This window comes from Pinus tabuliformis, chromosome 4_1 (assembly GCF_031772625.1).
Source record: "Pinus tabuliformis cultivar Carrire ecotype Pingquan chromosome 4_1, CPIR1, whole genome shotgun sequence".
Lineage (NCBI taxonomy): Eukaryota > Viridiplantae > Streptophyta > Pinopsida > Pinales > Pinaceae > Pinus > Pinus tabuliformis.
In genome coordinates this window covers 982315829-982338275 of record NC_142303.1, presented here as the reverse complement: position 1 = coordinate 982338275, position 22447 = coordinate 982315829, and the positions used below count along the sequence as shown (strand labels likewise).

The 22447-nt window shown below is 39.1% G+C and overlaps 1 protein-coding gene across 1 annotated transcript in view; it reads left to right on the top strand.

Moving 5' to 3' along the window:
- The first annotated feature begins 6042 nt into the window (after nt 1-6042).
- LOC149179420 (uncharacterized) overlaps nt 6043-22447 on the top strand; it is a 95649-nt gene continuing 79244 nt past the window's right edge. Inside the window, exon 1 of the mRNA XM_089422460.1 lies at nt 6043-7011. Coding sequence (XP_089278586.1) covers nt 6043-7011 — 969 coding nt within the window. The remainder of the gene's footprint in view (nt 7012-22447) is intronic.

The window sequence follows — 22447 nt, the reverse complement described above, 5'->3', positions numbered from 1 at the left end:
AAAAAGAAGATGAAAACTTGGAGGATTTACTTGAAAGATTTCAATACAACCTGAAAAGAGAAAAAATGAATAAGTTAGATGAGGAAACCTTGAAAGTAGTTCTATTAAAATCCATTAGATATGAAAGGATAGATATTTTGAACATGATGGGAAAATGAGATATATCTCAACTTCCACTTCATGATATAGTAGATCTATGTGTCCATCTCTCAAGGGGAAAATCTAAAACTAGAAAAGGGCCTAGAGATCCTTTTCTCATTAGAGCAAACAAATCTGCAACTGGATCAGTAAGTAGGGATGAGATTGGAAACATGCTTGATGAGTTTAAAATTGATATTTTAGGGAGTCTTAGTGAGCAACTAGACACCCTTAAGATACAAAACAAGTAGAAAGAAGAAGTTGAAGCTTTAGCCATCTTTTGTCCGAAATGTAGGAAGAAACATGCTCTAAGGGAATGCCCCTTGGATGCAAAAGTTGTAGAAACATGTGTGATTTGTTTAGAAAGCCCTGAGACCAAGGATTGTCCTTCAATTCCTGGGCTCAAAGCTATCTTTCAAGAAGACCCAAATTCAATTGAGTCTCTCTGTTTTGTTTCAAGGAGACCTTGGAAGGGACAACAAAATCAAGGGTTTAACAACCCCATGAACTTTCAACCCCCACCAAATTGGAATCCTTGGCAACAACCTTGGTCCCAACCTCAAAATCCATTTCAATCATGGGTACAAGGTATGCAAAATCCTTATGGCAGATTTGCTCAATTTTATCAATATCCTCCATCTTTTCAAAATCAACAAGCTCCACAACTTCCAAATCAAAATCCACAACTTTCATTGTCATTTCCACAACAACAACAACCTTCTCAACAAAATCCAAATTCCCAACTCTTGCTTCCATTCCAACAAAAGACAATCAACTACCTTCCCAACCATTTCCAAACCCCAATAATAAAAACCCTCAAAATGCTTACATGGTAGAAGGACAACAATTTCCTACCTATATGATTGTTCCTCTCAATGATGTACAACTCAGATATGGTAGAGTTTTAGAAAATCCTTCTATAGATGCTCAAAAGCAAAGCATTTCTGAGGAAGATTCTCTTGAAGCTAATAAAGGTTCTGAAGCATTTCTTCAAAACCCAAACACTCAAAAAGAAAAAGAAAACGAGTCAACCCCCACAACTCCTATAGTTGAGCAACCTGCATCTTCATCCACACCTCCTTTTCCTGAAAGATTACAAATTGATAAAAGAGTGGAAAAACAAACCTTGTTGCCTAACTATGATTTCCTAGATAAATTAAAGAATGTCTGTGTCAAGATTCCCTTGCTACAAGCCATTAGAGAGATTCCTATTCTAGCAAAAACAATAAAGGAGTTGAGTCTCAAAAGACCAGGAAGGAAACCAAGAGATACAAGAAGAATCCACCTGGTAGGGAAAATTACAGATATCATGATGGGAAAAATTACCATGCAGAAGTATGTGGATCCCGGTAATCCAGTTGTCAAAACACATATCAATGGGGTAGAAATTCCAAATACTTTGATTGATTTAGGGGCTGCTATCAACATTATGAGTAGACAGACTATGGAATAGCTAAAACTTCCTAATCTTCTTTTTACACCTACACTACTGCAACTTGCAGATCAATCAATTATCAAACCAGATGGTGTATTAGAATACATTCCGGTCTCCTTAGATTCTTGAGAATATCCAATAGATTTCATGATTTTAACTCCCAAGAGTAATCTAGGAGGGCACCCACTCATCTTAGGAAGACCTTGGCTAGCCACAGCTAATGCTTTTATCAGTTGTAGATCTGGGGATATGTATATTTCTGATGGTAATTCGACAAAGAAATTCAATTTGCATCCTCCAGCAAAAGCAATTACAGAAGTAGGAGATAATGAATGGGCCGATGATGAGGACACTATACAACCTGTCTTTACCATTTCTAAAATTAGTGAAGATAGTCAAATTCTGAACACATTAGAAAACTTTGAAACATTTTCAGAATATGACCACACACAATTTCAGTTAGATTCTAACATTGAGTATCTATCATCTAGACAAATTTCTCTTTACTCTATGAAAGAGTGTGGTAGTTCCACCATTGAGATCTTTCCAGGTAAAACATTGAATATTAACAAAAACTTGGAAAAATCACAACAGGGAGAGCTAACCAAAATCTTGCAAAAATGTTCTACTGCATTTGCATGGGAGTATACTGATATGAAAGGTATTGACCCTAAGACTTGAATTCATCACATCTACATCGAGGAAAACAGTAGACCAATCAGACAACTTCAGAGAAGGATGAATCCAAACCTTAGGGAGATAGTGAAAGAAGAACTCCAAAAACTACTCAATGTAAACTTCATTTATCCAATTTTAGATAGCTGATGGGTTTCTCCTTTGGTTATAGTACCTAAAAAGAATGGTAAATGGAGGGTATGCAATGATTACAGGGAATTGAATAAATCAACTTTGAAGGATAACTTTCCTTTACCCTTTATCGATCAGGTATTAGATACTCTAGTAGGCAAAAATTACTTTTCATTTTTGGATGGTTTTAGTGGCTATAATCAAATTTGGGTAGCACCTGAAGATCAAGATAAGACCACATTTACCTGTCCATGGGGAACTTTTGCTTACCGAGTGCTTCCTTTTGGATTATGTAACGCACCAGCAACATTTCAAAGGGCAGTACTAGGAATCTTTTCTGATCTAATCCATGATTGTGTAGAGGTCTATATGGATGATTTTATAGTTTATCGTGATTCATTTGAAGAGGCATTAGAGAATTTGGAAAAAGTCCTTATAAGATGTAAAGAAACAAACCTTTCATTGAGTCATGAAAAATGCTTTATGATGTTTACTGAAGGTATTGTTTTGGGACATCACATTTCAGGGGATGGGATTAAAGTTGATAGATCAAAAGTTGAAGTCATCTCCAAGTTGCCTATTCCAAATTGTCAAAAAGATGTTAGAAGTTTTCTGGGATTTACTAGGTACTATAGAAGATTTATAGAAAACTTCACCAAAATAGCATCTCCACTCTTCAAATTGCTTACAAAAGACTGTGAATTCAAATGGGATCCTGATTGCCAATCAACATTTGAAACTTTGAAAACAAGAATATTTGAAGCACCCATTTTGAGAGGGACAAATTAGAAACTTCCTTTCCATATTTCTACAGATGCTTCAGATACAGCTCTAGGAGCTGTGTTGGGTCAAAAGGATTTATTTCCTTATGCCATTTACTATACCAGCAAAAATTTGACTCCCACTGAGTTGAACTATACTATGACTGAAAAAGAGTTCTTAGTTGTTGTTCATGCAATCAATAAGTTTAGACATTATATAACAGGATATGAAACTTTTGTCCATACTGATCATTCTGCGATTAGATATCTAATGAACAAACCTGTTACTAATGGCAGAGTTACAAGATGGCTCTTACTTTTATAGGAATTCAATATTACTGTGTTGGATAGACTAGGGAAACAAAATACAGTAGCTGATTTCTTGTCTAGGATCCAAAATACTAACGAAGATTCTCCTGTAGAGGATAAGTTTCCAGATGAATATTTATTTACAGTAACTACTAAGACTCCTTGGTATGTAGATATTGCTAACTTTTTGGTTACAGGGAAGCTACCTCCACATCTATTTCCTAGTGAAAAAGGAAGAATTATTCAGGAGAGTTCAAAATATTCATGGATTTCTAACGAATTGTTTAAAACAGGGTCAGATTGTGTGATCAAAAGATGTGTTCGGGAAGATGAAATGCCTGACATCCTCAAGGCATGTCATGATGAACCATGAAGTGGACACTTTTCTGACAAAAGGACGGCCTATAAAATCCTTTCTTTAGGATATTATTGGCCTTCCCTCTTCAAAAATACAAAAGAATATGTCAGAAGGTGTGACAGCTGCCAAAGAGTAGGGAAACCGACACTTTCAAATGAAATTCCATTACAACCACAGGTACTCATCGAACCCTTTGAAAAATGGGCTTTAGATTTCATTGGACCCATTAATCCACCATCTAAACAGAAGAAGTATATATTGGTATGCACTGATTATGTCACTAAATGGGTAGAAGCCAAAGCATTATTTTCTGCTATTGAAAATTCCGTTGTTAGTTTTCTTTATGAAGATATTTTTACTCGCTTTGGTGTCCCAAGAGAAATTGTGACAGATCAGGGAAGTCAATTTACATCCAACATGATGGAGAAGCTGATGGAAGAATACAAAATCAAGCACAGAAAATCTACTCCTTACCATCCACAAGCAAATGGCCAAGTGGAGTCTACAAACAAAGTTATTGAAAGCATCATCACCAAAACTGTTCATCTACACAAAAGAGATTGGGAAGAAAGGCTTCCTGAAGCCTTATGGGCCTACAGAACTACATGGAGGAATACAACAGGACATTCTCCCTATGAACTTGTTTATGGGAAAGAAGTCCTGCTCCCCATTGAGTTTCAAGTCAAAACTTTCAAGATAGCAGTTCAGTTGGGGATGGATCTATCAGAAACCCAAAAGCACAGAATGGAGCAGTTGAATGAGCTAGATGAGATCAGACAAGAAGCAATCCTAAGAACTGATCTGTTGGACACCTAATCCTAAGTGGGTTATTGTGGAAGTCGAATGGACAAAAGGAGTCCAAGAGACCTTGGGATCTGAAACCCAAGAGTCAGATATTGTACTATAAATGTAAATCAATTGTTAATAAAAATTGCATTGCATGATTTATCCTTCATATCTTTTGTGCTGTCCATGTGTGTTTAACATGGTATCAGAGCAGGCGTATTCCTGCCCTGCATAAGTAATTTGAGGCATTTGTTTATTGTCTTTCTGTGCAGTGTATTTCTGCCATATTCCTTTATACAGACCTGTGCATTGTCTGCCATATTCACTTAAAAGTATGAAACATCCCTCTCTCTGCCTCTACCAGCGCTCTGTCCTCAAACGGCTATGTCAATCTGCCACACCTGCCTGCGCCTTGCTCTTCTGTCCCGCTGTCATCTTGACTTGATTTGAAACGTTTGTTCTGTCCCTCTCTGCGCATGAATATTTGAATTATCACTGCCCCTCTCCATGCAGGAATACCTGACATACCGCCAGCAAGGAATACCATCCAACGCTCCTTGGGGACATTTTTGCCAGGACGTTTTTTTTTTGCCAGTCCGTTGCTCATCCAGAGGCCTATCTCTGGTATCTCCTTCTTCGAAGACTCAAATATCTGCACCATTTGAGTCGCTGCTGCAATACGCTCCATGAACAGCCAGCGCATGGAGGCATGTGGCCTAGCTGGAGAAGCCGGATGCGTTGAAGCGTTGATGCGTTGAAGCTCCTTCTCAAAATCTGAGAATTTTCGCTGGAAACGTTGCTTGAATAATAGTTTTCCCCATCGCACCTTCTTTCATTGTGGCCCAGCTGGAGAAGCCTGAAGCGTTGATGAGTTCCTCTGAAGCCTGAAGCTTTGAAGTCTGGCACGCCCGGTGGGACACGAACCCACAATGGAGGTCCTCGGCTGTGCATGGGAAAAGAATTCTCCTACCTGCAAATGAAATATGTAGCGGCATCCATGTTGTGTCGGTTTAAGATCTCTTATCAAAGTGTCTGGAAGTCTTAAATTCTGCTACTGGAAGTCATGCGAGAGAATTGAAGATCTTTGATACAAACAGTGGAAATGTGCTAGAAAGTCATTCTTGCCATCAGTCACCGATAACTTTGGTTCAATGTACATCACGTGAAACTGGAAGCTGGTGTCTTTGTGTGATAAACCTGTTTCTTGCGCTCATTAATTTCTTGCAACGGATCATTCTACATTCACTGTAAGTCGATAGCTGATGAAACGAATGGCGTCCATGGTATTTCAGGAATATTAGAGCAAAATACCAGCCGTGGCTGCTTCCGGCTGAGAGATACCTCGGCCCACTTTGATAGGAATTCATCCAGGCAGGTAGCAAGCAAGTCGTATGTTTGTGGAGTCGATTTCAAACTATTGATTTTCTCCCTGCATTCATTGTGGGATAATGGAAGAAGCAGCCGAAGAGAACGATAAGGTTAGAGTAGGGTTTGCAAAGCACTTGGCCTCCTGCAACAAGAAGACGCTCGGCACAGCAGTCGAGCTTCTCAGGAGATGGCTCGAAGCCCAGACCCACGTTTCAGATCTCGACTTCAAGAAGATCTGGAAGGGTCTCTTCTACTGCGTTTGGCATGCCGACAAGCACGAAGTACAAGCCCAGCTCATCGACAAACTCGCTTCTCTGATTCGAACACTCGACCTTGCCCTCGCTCGGCACTACTTCCAGGTATTTCTCTTAACCATGGTACGCGAATGGAGTGGAATTGATCATCTGCGACTAGACAAATTCTATCTCATGCTCAGCCGATTTCTTCATCATCTTTTTCTCCTTTTAGATGACCATGGGTGGGACTCTGAGTTGACAAAAGGATTCATGGCGGATTTGAGGGACGGATCCCTTTTGGCCGAAGATAAGTACTCTGCAAAGGGGGTTAATCTTCACTTTGTGGATGTTTATCTCAATGAGCTTGCTGATTTTCTACCGCTTGGGATAGAAACTTTTGGTCTGGTATTTGAGCCCCTTTATTCTGTTCTGGCCAAGTCTCCTGATAAGCTTTTGGTCAGCAAAGTAAGGCACAATGTGTTTGATTGCCTTTTGGAAAATGGGAAGAAACTTATTAAGCGCAGACAAGAGCAACGACAAGGTCATGACGTTGTTGTCGATGATAATGATAAAGTGGAGAAGTTGGGACTCATTGCGGTTACAATGGGCATTGCGAACGGGCTCTTTGAGTTGGCTACCGTAGATTCACCTCTGCAGGCCAACAGGAAAGTTATTTATGATTTGTACGAGGATTTCGGCAAGCTGGAGAAGTATTTCTCGATTTCTGGCATATCAATTTTCCCAAATGGGGTGAAGAAGAGGAAGCTATCTGCAGAGGAGTCTTCAGTTGCAGTGGATGACGCGAATCAACAGGTAGATGATAAAATGGAGAATATGCCTCGAATTACTGAAATATTAGAGTTATTAAAAACTCTGATATATTCCTCGAATCATGAAACATTCCAAATCAGCAAAGGATCTCTCTCAGAAATTCAGACATGTTTACAAAATGCACAGGAAAAGATCGATTTTTTGCAGCTTGAATCACAGCTACAGCAAGAAGAGCTACATCAAAATAGACACCATTCTGAACCTATTTTTGTTCAGAACATTGAGACAACCACCCATCAGCAGCATGTTAATTCAGATCCAATACCCAATAAAGCAACAATTGTATATGCAGATGCAGAAACTCAATCTGCACTTCCCAAGCCCATCATCAGACCTTGGGAATAGCTCGTCCACAACAAGCACAAAACTGGTCTTGGATATGACAAGGACTTGTCCTTTCATATTCCAGACTATGCCAAGCCCATTCAGTTTCAGAGTGCTGGATTCATTCATGACAGTTCACCTGCTCCTCATGACAGTTCAGCTTCAGCTGTTCCAGACTCTGCCCCTCTTCGACAGAAACACCAACAACAACAACAACAATAGATCGTGAAATGCCCACACTGTGACCGAGTTGGCCATCTGAAAGATCACTATTTTGATCTTCATCCATGTAAGCACTGTCATAAAACCAGCCATTCTTCAAACAGATGCTTCAAAAACAAACGTCCTGCAAGAACAAAGATTCATCTTGGATGGATCGCTTCTTGGCAATGGGCATCAACAGCCAAGAAGATATTCCAAACACATGTCAGAACTTGTTCCAGAGTATTGAACAGTCTTGCAGTTGAGTTTTCTCCATCTTCTCACCTTGTATCTGACAGGGGGGGAAATGATGGTCATCTACAAGCTTCAAAGCCACATCAAGCGAGCCTGAGCCACAACCTGCCACACCAGTTTCAGAGTTGTAGCCAGAGACAAAGATGCCCGTGAACAGATTGAGAACACTTCCTCTAGCAGAAGACTCCAGCTTCTTGCCAGTTTTGGAAGAGTTCCAGGAATTGCATTAAGCATTCCAGAGTTGTTGGTTATCCTTAAACCATCACAGGGTGAGACCTCCCTTTTATGGTTGAAGGTTTCCCTCTTTAAAACAATAGGATCACTTCCTCTAGTAGAAAACTTCAGTTTCTTGCCAGTTTTGGAAGAGTTCCGGGAACTGCACTAAGCGTTCCAGTGTTGGTGGTCATCCTTAAACCACCGCCCTTTTTACCAATATTTCATAGAGCACATTCAGCCTAGTGCTGCCATGCATTTTTTGCACATTTTGTATTACAGCTCTCTTCTTGGACTCATACATAACCCTTCGGATTAAGGGGGGGAATGTTGGACACCTAATCCTAAGTGGGTTAGTGTGGAAGTCGAATGGACAAAAGGAGTCCAAGAGACCTTGGGATCTGAAACCCAAGAGTCAGATATTGTACTATAAATGTAAATCAATTGTTAATAATAATTGCATTGCATGATTTATCCTTCATATCTTTTGTACTGTCCATGTGTGTTTAACATGATCTAGTTCAACATCAAAGAGCTAAGTGGCATGACAGATACATCAATGAGAAAAAATTTCAAGAGGGAGATTGGGCATTACTATTTGATTCCAAGTTTAAAGACTTCAAAGGTAAATTTTAGACCCATTGGCTTGGGCCATATGAGATTGACAAAGTCTTTAGCAATGGAGCGGTAAGAATCAAGACCATTGATGAATTTCAAACTCCTCTTATTGTGAATGGCCACAGATTAAAGATTTATCATAAGCCACTCTCAAAAGAGGAATTTGTCAAAATGTTTCAAGAGAATTTTGAAATAAGGCTGGTGAAGAAGAATCCTTCTTCCTCACCAGCCTAGCCTTTGTTCCTTTCTGTTAAAAAAAAAAAAATTGTATAAGCCTGAAAACCAATCACTGATTGGCAGTCTTATACAGAAAATGTAGAGTGAAAATCAGGGACACCTGACACTCTATATTTTCCAAAAAAAATCTCTCCTTCTTTCCCATTTTCACTTCACTTCATTTCCATCCCACTCCATCTCCATTTCATCTTCATTTCACTCCACTCCATTTCATCTCACTCCATTTCATCAATAAATATCTCTTTCATGGCCATTTCCATTCAGTTAGTTATTATCTAACTATCTTTATTCAGCCAAGTGGGTGATGTGTCAGTTTCCGCAGCTAGAATCAGTTTCCACAGCCAGAAGCAGTTTCCGCAGCCACCACTCTATTTTTCAAATTTACAATCAAGATGTTAGTGCAATAATCATGAAAATGCAGGTATGACTGAGCATATGCTATGAAGACATGGAGCATCTACAGACATCAATAACGAGTTGTAGTGTTCTAGCTAGGGTACTAGGCTAGACTATATTTAATATCGACCAGGGTGCGTAAGCTTAGAGGCATGCGTCTAAAGTATATAGACATAAAGGATTGTTGGCTAAGTGATTATGATGTAGGTCACAAGGCTTCTTTACGGAAGGCTGGGATATGTCACCTATCATTCAAACACTCAGATTATCCTACTAATATACCTGATTACAATGCTTGTCATTAGATGTATTTACCAAATTAAACACTGAACCTAAGCACTGTGTATGACTGTAACAACGATCTTAACCTCCTTACAAAGATATTACCCAGAAAACCCTTGTTCAGTAAACACACAACATTCAATGATATTTACACTATATCAAACTATATAGAGATCATAAATGAATTGTGAAACAAAAACAGAGTTTATGATGGTGCTTTTAAAAGACACACAGGGATCGAGTCCCTTACAGGACGCACTTCCAGATCTCAGTGATGATTGTTCAGCATAGCCATAAACGCAAACCAACCATAAGCGCAAACCATATACATTCAATGGAAATCAAAAGCTATGGAAATCGAAACCCAAGTAATTGTAACTGTTATGCAAACCATACAAAACCTATTGAAATCAAAATTGAATCAATACCACTGTGCAACCATACGATAACCGAAATGAAAATGAAATAAATGGACAGTATACCGATTGAACGCAGGGCCCGTCCGCATTCCAGGGGTACACTGGCTTATAATTGACCGGTTACCAAATCAATGCACGAGACACACAAGTCATAACTATGAATAGGTCTTAGTATTAAACTTAAAAACTCTGTTCTGGAACGATTCAACGATTAAACATTAACCATTAACCGGACTGTATTTACATATGTATATCCACAGCCATGTCATTTCGACAATGAATGTACATTCGGCTGTTGCCGCTTTTATTACATCAAGCTTTTTCAAAATGTTTCTATCCTAAGTGTTTTCAAAAAGAACAAAAACTAAATAAAAATAGAACGAGCTGTTGTTGCTGCTTTTGTCTGCCAGTGTGCCATGCTTTGACCTGAGTTGACCGCGCATATAGGAGGATCGATTCGGCTGGGAGATAGGTGTTTGTCCATGCTTGGACATTCTTCTTTTCATTCATGCCTTTCGTTCTAGCCCAAATGTTGCGCCACATGTCAAACGATAAGCTTATTACATGATGTTGGAACTTCCTGTAACCATTTCATCAAAAACTTCTAATTCTTCAACATAAAATCCCTAAATCATTTTCTATGCAATTTAATAACTATAAGACTATTAATAATCAATTTTCAAGGATTCTAAGGGATATATGATGAAAAGGAATGGACAAATGATATGTTTTTGAGGAGGAAAAAGGGGTCTTGGGATGATACCAACATCTCTCCCCGACTTAAGGATTTAGCATGTCCTCATGCTATCCTTGAAGTGCTTCCCTTGAACTCTGTCCCTGCATGGATCTCTGCTGCCTTGAGCAAGGTGTCCACATTCTTTTTCACCTGGTTATCTTTCTGTCCCTTGAGCTCCTGCTTTAACTTTTTGTATTTTTCTTTGAGGGTCTTCTTCTGATTGTACCACTTAGTGGCCCAGTTAGAAATCTCAGTTTGCTCAGCCTCCAATTCACTGATTCTTTCCTTTAACTTTTCATTCTTCTTCTGAGTTTCTTTACTTTGCGCCCGGAGCATTTCATTTTCTCTCTTAATAACTTTTTCCAACATGTTAGCCTCCATGAGCTCTTCCTTCAATTCTTCAATTTGTTTTTCTAATTTCTTCTGTCTTTTAATGGGAGGTGGTGAACATTTTTCCTGTTTGTTATTGCTCTCTACCTCCATATCAACTTCTGGTGCTGGTAATGAATGGTCACCACTCTCAACATCCATTTGTGCAGGTGCATTAGATTCAAACTGATCTTCTTGTAACTGGGCTCTTGGTGTCCTCCTTGTTCTTCGTGAGTAAGTGGTAAAAATTTTATCTTTCTCGGCCCTCTTAGCATCTTCCTTTTTCATGTTCCTGATCCTTATGCTGCCCACAGGTAAAGGTGCTTTGCTGGCTTTGGATACTGGAATTTCTTCATCAATGTTCTTCATAAACCCTGAGTCCTCTTGCACTTCTTCTTTTTCTTCCTCATCTCTGATTTGATTGACAGCTAGGAATTCTTTCCATGGTTTCCCTCTTCTTTTCAATTCATGTTCAATGAGGATTTTAATTAAGCCAAAGTGATACAAGCTTTTGTCTTCATTCCCCTTCTGCTTCTGAATAGTCTTGGACATCTTGGTTAAGCTTTGTAGCAGAAAATATGGTATACTGATGACACATTGTTTCTTCAAATGGAGGAGTAGTTTGATGTGGTATAGATAAACAATACTGTACCGACCTTCACAGGTTATGAATTTTTGAAGGATGTAAACCATCTCATCCCAAGGATGCATCAACCAACTTCTTGGAACACCCTTCTTCCAGTTTACTGAGGAGACTCTAGATCTAGACATGAACTGTGTCCATGATTTCTCTTTAAATTGCTTGGTTTTAAAATACTTCTCCCCTTCTGGACTAATCCCTATTGCCTGAGCTATAGTATCCTCTGAAATCATGAAGGAGAAGTTACCTATCAGGGCTTTTTCTCCATTGAAGGTGAAGGCAAATTGCTTGGTAACTTCCTCATTGCTTCCATGGAATTTCTCTAGGAATGATAACCACTGTATTTCTCTAAGAATTTCGATGCAATCCTCATGATATTGTGCACTGTCGAACACACTCGGTTCGACCCTATTAGTCATGGTGGCAGAGGGTCGTGCCTCTAACCCTTCTCTATCTATACTCTTACAATTTTAACAAAGAAATTTCAAACTGGTTACCTGGTATATCGCTTTCCTTAGTCTTCAATATGATGCTCGGTTGGTTGACTGTATGATGACTGTGGTGGAAGTCGCACAGGGTGGTTATTCTTTCTCTTTCGGCGCTCACCGCCTCCAATTCCTTACTGAGTAAATCGAACCCAAATGATAATAATAGAATCTAAATGACAATGCTTCTTCCGGCGCTCACTGCTTGCAATCTTCACTATGTAAATCGACCCAAATGGTAATACTCCCTTCGGCGCTCCTTGCTTCTGATTCCACTTTGAAAGTTATGGGAATCGAAGGTGGAAATGATGGTGAGATAACCCTGTACTCACTTCACAACGTATCCATTCATTTAAAAAAACAGAGGAGTGTTGTACGCTTACATGGATGTCACTACAAGAGCGCTGGTAGCGTATCTATAATGTTGGGTATGATTTCGAGGAGCCCCTTGGATCATTGGGTACGTTGGGTGGTGAAGTTATGATTTGGCTGTGTGGAGTGAAATAGATAGGCCGCTTTACATCTGTCTCTCCCTTTTTATTTAAAAACACAACTCACCACATGCCCTTTTTCAGTTGGTATTCGGTCGTATAGAGGATGTTGGTATGGCTGTAGGATGTATGACAAGGTTGATGTGTTGATAATGGGTTTTAGAGATATGAATAAGTTGATGTATGGGAATGATGAGAATCGGTGGGATAAGGGATGATAGGAGATTGATGTAGGTGTCCTTGAAATTAATCATAACAGTTCACAGTCATTAAAGTTACATTAAAAATCAATCTAGGAAATTAAATGTTTAAGAACAGAAACACATTACTCTTTGTTGGTCGCTATTGTATTGACATGCTGAGTTGCTAATCCCTTTCTTTGACTGCTCTTTTTCTTGTTGTAACAGGTCCTCTGAGGAAGATTAAGTGCACAGGTGTTTTGAGAAAAATTGAAGATGTAACAGGTCCCTTTGAGAAAATTCAAATGTAACAGGTCCCTTAGAAAATTTTTGAAAATGTTCATGCAGCTCCTTATACTGTTACAGGTTCACTGAGCTTGGGCATTTGATGGAGTGTTGGTGCCCAAATCCTTATAGAAACTTGATGAAATTCTGTTGAAGTAGCCCTCGGTGTCAATTTCTTTAACAGGTCCCTTCTGAATGTCTTAAACAGGTCCCTTACTGCTGATGTTGATAGCATAGTTGTCTGGACAAAACAGGCCCCCCTGCATAATATTTATAACCAGGTCCCTCTGAGATAAAATAATGACAAAACAGCTTATTTATTGAAGTCTGGAATGCTGGAACAAGCTGTCTTTTGGAAATTTACAATGAAAATATAGAATAAGAAATCTTGAAGAATTTACAAGGGAGAGATAAAAGTAACAAAGTGCTGATGCCTCTCTCCCCGACTAAAAGTTTGACTTGTCCTCAAGTCATGATTCAACTGATAAAGCAAACTGTAAACAAAAGAAAGAGAATTCATACCCGCCAGAGACTGGTTTTCAAGTAGGAATTCGAGGTTAGAGTGTGCCAGAGACTGGTTTTCACATCTAACCCATTATTTTTTTATATATTCTCTTTTTTCAATTTTTTTTTAGTTTTTGTTTTATATATATTTTTTTTTATTTCTTTTTAACTTTGAAATTGAAAGGAAATGAAACTAAGGCAGTGATACTGCAGCTGAGGGTTGCAGTACCTCAACCTCTCTTTGCTGAGATAGTGTATGGAGAAAATCTTGCTTGCTGATGGGCTTGGTGTAGAGTTTCAGGCGATGACCATTGACTGTGAAGGAATGACCTTCTCCATCAATAGTTTTGAGCTTGACTGAACCATTGTCATAAGCCTGAACAATTTCATAGGGGCCCATCCAATGGGTGGTGAACTTAGCTTTATGATCCTTGAATTTTGAATCAAAAAGTAAAGCCCAGTCACCTTCCTTGAAGTGCTTCTTCTTAATGTGTGAATCATGCCATTGCTTCCTGTGTTTTTGCATGAGGATGGTGGTTTGTTCTGCTTGTTGCCTCATCTCATCCAGCTGGTTCAACTGCTGGATTCTTTCTTTTTTTGCTTGGTCCAAATCAATTTGTAAATCTGCAGCCAGTTTAAAAGTGTGTATTTGGAATTCAATAGGAAGCATGACCTCCTTACCGTACACCAATTGGTATGGTGTAAATCCTGTGGTATCTTTCCAAGTAATCCTGTAAGCCCAGAGTGCATCTTTGAGCTTTTCTTCTCAATTTTTCTGGTTCATTGCAACAGTTTTGGTAATGATCCCCTCCAAAGTTTTGTTGGTTGATTCCACCTGCCCATTGGCCTATGGATGGTAAGGGGTACTTTTTCTATGCTTTATTTGGTATTTGTCTGTGATGTCCTTCATGAGCTTTGAGGTGAATTGAATACCTTGATCAGTTACAATTTCCCTTGGTACTCCGTACCTCACAAAAATCTCCTCAAAAAGGAAATTGACTACTGTGTGTTCGGTTGCTCTCACCAGTGCTTTTGCTTCAGCCCACTTTGTGACGTAATCAGTACATACTAAGATGTACTTCTTACCATTGGAGGTTGGGTTAATGGGTCCTATGAAGTCCAAAGCCCACTTATCAAATGGCTCTAAGTGAACTTGGGGCTGAAGGGGCATCTCATCGGTAGCTGTTGGTCTGCCCATTCTTTGGCAGCTGTCACAACTCTTTACATACTTCTTGGCATCCTTGAAAATCAATGGCCAGTAGTATCCAAGAGTAAGAACTTTGAAGGTTGTCTGCTTCGTTGCAAAATGCCCACCACACGGTTCATCATGGCAAGATTTTAAAATGTCAATTACCTCATCATTTCTTACACATCTCCTAATGATCATATCAAAACCAGTGTAAAATAAATCGCCATTAAGCCATGAATATCTAGCACTTTGTTTGATTAGTCTTTTCCTTTCCTTTGCAGTGAAGTGTGGAGGTGTCCTTCCTGTAGACAAATAATTTGCCAAATCAGCATACCAAGGAGTTACTATAGAAATTGCAAATAAGTTTTCATCCGGAAAAGAATCTTCAACTGGAACAACCTCACCTGGATTTTGCAGTCTAGAGAGAAAATCTGCCACCTGGTTCTCTTTGCCTGGTTTATCTAACACTGTGATGTTAAATTCCTGTAACAATAGTAACCATCTGGTAACTCTGCCACTAGTTATTGGCTTATTCATTAGATGTCGAATGGCAGAATGATCAGTATGTACAAAGACTTCATAACCAGTTATGTAATGTCGGAATTTATTCACAGCATAAATGATGGCAAGTGTTTCTTTTTCTGTAACTGTATAGTTTAACTCTGCAGGTGTTAGATTTTTACTAATGAAATAAATGGCATAAGTATAAGATTCCTCTTTTTGGCCTAATGATGCACCTACTGCAGTGTCAGATGCATCGGTAAAAATATGAAATGGTAAACTCCAATTAGGCCCTCTCAAGACTGGTGCGGTAGATAGTTTCTTTTTAAGTTGTTCGAATGCATGTTGACAGTTCTCAGTCCAGTTGAAAAGTACATCTTTGGTTAGAAGTTTAAACAAAGGTAAAGCTATCTTGCTAAAATGTTCAATGAATCTGCGGTAATAGCTTGCATACCCAAGAAAACTTCTTACCTCTCTCTGATTTTGTGGAATAGGCAAATCAGCAATAATCTGGATCTTGGCTGGGTCAACCTGGATGCCTTGAAAAGAAATATAATGGCCCAACACTATCCCTTCATTTAACATCATAAAGCACTTTTCATTGCTGAGGGACAGGTTAGCTTCAATACATCTTTTAAAAACTCTCTCAAGATTTTCTAATGCATGTTCAAATGAATTGCCATATACTGAAAAATCATCCATATACACTTCAACACAATCATGAATTAAATAGGCGAAAATAGCTAACACAGCTCGCTGAAATGTAGCTGGAGCGTTACAAAGTCCAAATGGCAAAACATTGTAGGCATAGGTTCCCCAAGGACAGGTGAATGTGGTTTTGTCCTGGTCTTCAGAGGCAATCCTGATCTGGTTGTAGCCACTGAAACCATCAAGAAAAGAAAATGATGATTTGCCAGCTAGGGTGTCTAACACTTGGTCAATAAATGGCAGTGGGAAGTAATCTTTGAGTGTTGCTTTATTCAGCTGTCTGTGATCAACACAGATGCACCACTTACCATTTTTCTTGGGCACGATAACCAATGGGGATACCCACTGACTGTCAGAAATAGGATATATAAAGTTGACCCTCAAAAGTTTTTGCAATTCCTCTCTGACAATGTCTTGGAGCATGGGGTTCATTCTTCTCTGGGGTTGCCTCACTGGTTTAATGGTGCTATCTGTGTAGATATGGTGAGTGCATGTGTCGGGGTGAATCCCATGCATGTCAGTGTAATCCCAAGCAAAGGCTTTTTGGTACTTCTTCAAGAGTCTAATCAATTTCTCTTGCTGAGATGAGTCTAGGTGGTTGCCTATGTTCAAAGTTTTCCCTGGACTGATCTCTATGACCTAACTCTGTGTATTGGTGATGGATTGAACTGGAAAGATGTCTTGAAATGTAGATTGCAAAGAGTGGATAGTGCATGTTTCTTGAAAGTTTTGAGCCAAAAGTACATCTGCAGCATTATATTGTTCATTTCTCAAATTTTCAGACACATCAGGTTGAGAAAGAAATAATTCTACCAAATCATTATTGTCTTCGTGGAAATCATAGATCTGGTCAATGCTAAAAACAGATTGTACTTCTTCTTTATCATTAAATTTATCATCAAGCCACAAGTTATGTGTTACTGCTGGTGATTTTGCCGATGGATAGAGGGTGAGTTGTTTTCTTTCGGTCCCTCTGGAAATGATCATGTTGCCTGACCGGAATCCGATGAATGCATCAGCAGTCGCTAACCATGGTCTACCTAGGATGATAGGGTGTCCTCCTAAATTGGATTTGGGTTGAAGGACTAAGAAATCCACTGGATACTCCCAAGAGTCCAGTGAGACAATGATGTCTTCCAAAATCCCTTCAGGAATGACTTTGGACCTATCAGCTAATTCAAGAACAATTGTGGTATGTTGCAAATTCATGAGCTGGAGTGTTCTCATGGTTTCAAGGGTCATGACATTGATTGCAGCTCCAAGATCTATTAAAGTGTTTGGAATCCGTATGTTGTTAATGATGGTGGTCACTTTGGGAATGCCAGGATCAACATACTTCTCCATGGAGATGGTATTGGTCATAAGGCCTGCTAAATTTCCTAAAACATGAATGGTCTGAAGATCAATCCTTTTCCTAGCAGGCTTCTTGAGACACATGTCTTTGATGGCTTTGGTATAGATAGGAATGTCCTTTATAGCTTGCAGCAGTGGGATTTTTATGTAGACATTTTTAAGTTCATCCAAGACATCAAATTGTGGTGGAGGCAGTGGTGGTTTTACTTGGACCAATCGGTCTGGAAAAGGTGGATGCAGTGATTGCATCTGTTTATCTTTAGTATCACTGCTTGGTTTTGTTTTATTTGTCATTTCATTGTCTTTTTCTGAGTTTTCTTCTTGCTGATCTGTTGTTGGAGAATCCTTTTGGAGCACCCTACCAGACCTCAGATTAATGTTTTGCAAAGGCAGTGTGGAGTATGAAGTTCCTTCCTCTACATTATAGGCTGGCCTCTCTGCTCTATTATTCGGATTTGGGACAGTTTGAGCAGGTATTTGAGTGGGTCTGGGAGGTTGTAGGTTAGTTGGAAATTGCAGTTGTGGTGCATTTATTGGTGGAGGAGCAGGCAGTGCTTGTTGAGAAGGTTGGGGTTGATAAACAACTTGCTGAGGGTGCTGCTGATATGTTTGAGAAAGTGATGGATATGGCTGTTGGTACTGTTGATATGGCTGTGAGTAAGGTGGGTATGATTGAGGATATGGATGATAGGATTGGGAATACTGTTGAGATGGTCTCCATTGATTTTGTGGTTGGTTTTGATGCTGCCATGGCATGGGTACATTCCATGAGTTTTGTGCATACATCTGATCATTCATAGGAAATTGCAGATTTTGATTAGGAAACATACCTTGGGGTGCTTGCCTTGGCTGCCATGGTCGCTATGCGCCCATGTAATACACGTTTTCCATCTCTGTACTGGCTACCATATTACAGTTCTGCAAAATTTTAACTTTAGGACAGTTAAACATATCATGATGCTCAGTACAGAAAGCACAAACTTGGATATTTTCTAGAGGGCAGTCTTTTAATGCATGTTTCTTGCGGCATTTGGGGCAGAAAATAGCCATGATATTATCTTCTTCTTCCTGTTTCTTTTTGGCTTTTAAGGTATCAATTTGGTTCCCTAGAGTGCTCAACAAATCTGTTTTAAACTCTTCTAAAAGATTACCAATTTCAGCCTGGGTAACACTTGCAGAGGCAGTTTTTGTGACCCTTGATGACAAGGTTCTCTTTCCCATTTTAGCTTTACTCCTTGAATATTTTTCACACAGTTCAGCTATTTCTTCAAAGGGTAAGGAAGAAATGTCACCTTTGCCCATTAAGTTGAGATCATCCATGTATTCTTCCCAGATACCTTTCAAGAATATTGTGCGGACTAGATCAGGAGGCATTGTTCGGTGTTTAGATTTCTGCAAGTTGTAGACAAACCGTTCTAAATATTCTTCTAAGGTTTCATCCTCCTGCTGACTCATTCTAAAGATATCATCTTTAGAGTCTTTGGATCTGCAATAAGGCTGATATTTCCTTAGAAATATCCTCCTCATGCCATCCCAATCAGCTATGGCATGCTCACCTAGCCCCATAAACCATTTTAAGGCTGATGCCTTTAATGTGGCTGGGAACAATCTAAGTCTATGAGCATCATCTGTATAGCCATAAGTTCGACATACAATGTCAAACTTGAACAAGAACGAGTTCGGATCCTCTGAAGCCATACCATAGAAATTGGGTAGCACGGATGGGGGTATATTTTTCATTTTGATCTCCTCATCCTCCTGTGGTTCTTGTATAGGGAATTTAAAAGTTGACTCCTCCTCCTCTTGGTGGGGTACTGATCCAGATCCTTCCTCAGCCATTCTAATTGGAAAAAGGAGAAAAGAAGATTGTTCGGTAACTGTACTACTTTTTCCTTGTGTGGAAGATCTAGGAAAGGGCTTCTGCTGTGATTTATGTGCAAATAGAGTTTCCCTTTCAACAAGAGTAAGTTGTTGTCCTGAATAAAATCTTTCTTCCAATGTTTGGATATCCTCCTCAGCTGGTGTTATATTCCCTAGAGAGTCTGCTCCTGATGATGATGGGTTAGTTTTTAGATGGTGGGGGGTTTTTACAAATCTCCCTTGATTGTCTCTAAGTCTAGGCATAAATGAACATGATTTCTAACTATGTTTTTGTTTATTTTTGTGTATTGAATTTTTTTTTTCTTTTGGTTTGAATCCTTTAAGTATGCCTCCTCGGCAATGGCGCCAAAATGTAGTGTTCTAGCTAGGGTACTAGGCTATACTATATTTAATATTGACCAAGGTGCGTAAGCTTAGAGGCATGCGTCTAAAGTATATAGACATAAAGGATTGTTGGCTAAGTGATTATGATGTAGGTCACAAGGCTTCTTTACGGAAGGCTGGGATATGTCACCTATCATTCAAAAACTCAGATTATCCTACTAATATACCTGATTACAATGCTTGTCATTAGATGTATTTACCAAATTAAACACTGAACCTAAGCACTGTGTATGACTGTAACAACGATCTTAACCTCCTTACAAAGATATTACCCAGAAAACCCTTGTTCAGTAAACACACAGCATTCAATGATATTTACACTATATCAAACTATATAGAGATCATAAATGAATTGTGAAACAAAAACAGAGTTTATGATGGTGCTTTTAAAAGACACACAGGGATCGAGTCCCTTACAGGACGCACTTCCAGATCTCAGTGATGACTGTTCAGCATAACCATAAACGCAAACCAACCATAAGCGCAAACCATATACATTCAATGGAAATCAAAAGCTATGGAAATCGAAACCCAAGTAATTGTAATTGTTATGCAAACCATACAAAACCTATTGAAATCGAAATTGAATCAATACCACTGTGCAACCATACGATAACCGAAATGCAAATGAAATAAATGGACAGTATACCGATTGAACGCAGGGCCCGTCCGCGTTCCAGGGGTACACCGGCTTATAATCGACCGGCTACCAAATCAATGCACGAGACACACAAGTCGTAACTGTGAATAGGTCTTAGTATTAAACTTAAAAACTCTGTTCTGGAATGATTCAACGATTAAACATTAACCATTAACCGGACTGTATTTACATATGTATATCCACAGCCATGTCATTTCGACAATGAATGTACATTCAGCTGTTGCCGCTTTTATTACATCAAGCTTTTTCAAAATGTTTCTATCCTAAGTGTTTTCAAAAAGAACAAAAACTAAATAAAAATAGAACGAGCTGCTGTTGCTGCTTTTGTCTGCCAGTGTGCCATGCTTTGACCTGAGTTGACCACGCATATAGGAGGATCGATTCGGCTGGGAGATAGGTGTTTGTCCATGCTTGGACATTCTTCTTTTCATCCATGCCTTTCGTTCTAGCCCAACTGTTGCGCCACATGTCAAATGATAAGCTTATTACAGGATGTTGGAACTTCCTGTAACCATTTCATCAAAAACTTCTAATTCTTCAACATAAAATCCCTAAATCAATTTCTATGCAATTTAATAACTATAAGACTATTAATAATAAATTTTCAAGGATTCTAAGGGATATATGATGAAAAGGAATGGACAAATGATATGTTTTTGAGGAGGAAAAAGGGGTCTTGGGATGATACCAACACGAGCAGTTGATTAAAGGCTAATGGACAACAAATGACAAGGATTCCAAGGTATGAGTAAAAATTTCTTTCAAATAGCAATCAAAGGCACAATTTTGCATAGTTATTAAACCTTAAAGCTCCACTATATGCAATGATTATCACGATAACTCCATTACCATTCCATGACATTATTCCATAAACCATGCATTTATTCCCTAAACGGTCTCATGATTAATTTTTTGGTTTAAATCGTAGTTGACTGCACTTTCACACTCCATTTGTAATCATGAGATGTGACCTATTTCATTACAGCTCCTCTCCACCGCATTTTTCGCAACCATTTCATAAACGTCTAACATCTCGTACGTAGCCGTTCAATTCAAAATTCTGACTTCACTTCACTACCCTGCCATTTTGTTAAAGCCACGGCTACATTACCACCTCGTTCACATACGTCTCCACTCCATTTTGTGAACTCACCTCGACTGCTCATCCTCTGTTTCCGCTTACAGTTCCTGAACACTCTCGTTACCTGTTATCCATCTTCCAATTGCAGCCACTGTTTTTTTTTCCATAAACCCTACAACCTAGCCATCTTACCTTCGCTAAACCCTCACACGCAGCTGAATTTCAGTTGAATTTCAAACAAAGGAAAGGATGGGACGATTATTAAGGGCAGAACTGGAAGGGCCTAAGTTCTTAGAAGGAGACCCTCAAGTAAAAGATTTGTTGAAGAAGGCAAAATGGCTACGCTTCATTCAAAAATTTAAGGGCCACAATAAGGAGGTAAAAAAATCCTTTGCAAGGTCTTTCAACGGCCAGATGGTGGAAATTGGAGACCTGAAGTTCACGGTCACTGAAGCATCAATAGCAGCTGCCACAAACCTGCCCCAGGAAGGTGAGTGTTGGTTTAAAAACAAAAGTTTGGACGAGCAGACATGGAGAATTATATTACGTAACCCAGGTATGGACGTTACTGTATTTACAAAAGGAATTCTTGTTCATGCATTAAAAGAAGATTGGGCCATCTTACTGTTAATCATTCAAAAGTTCATCACTTATGAAGGATGCTTTGGAGTAATGGACATGTATCATACTAGGTTATTGATGAACTTCTTAGAAAATCAAACCCTTAATCTGCCCTATTTCTTACTGCTGAGCTTGAAAAAGATGAGCACCACAGTCCAAAAGAACATAGGAGACATAGAACCTCATTTATATCATCATGGACTTGTGAGGATTCTCATTGAAGACCAATTGAAGAAAAACAAAGATACCTGGGAATGGTTCTTAGTAAGAAATTACTTTCAAGGGCCATCTGAGGCACCTGAAAGCAGTACACCAAAGACACCAAGAAGGAGTAGGAGAAAAGAAAAAAGTGCCATAATCCAAGACTCTCCTATTAGCAAAACTAAAGAAGTTGGTCAAAAAGAG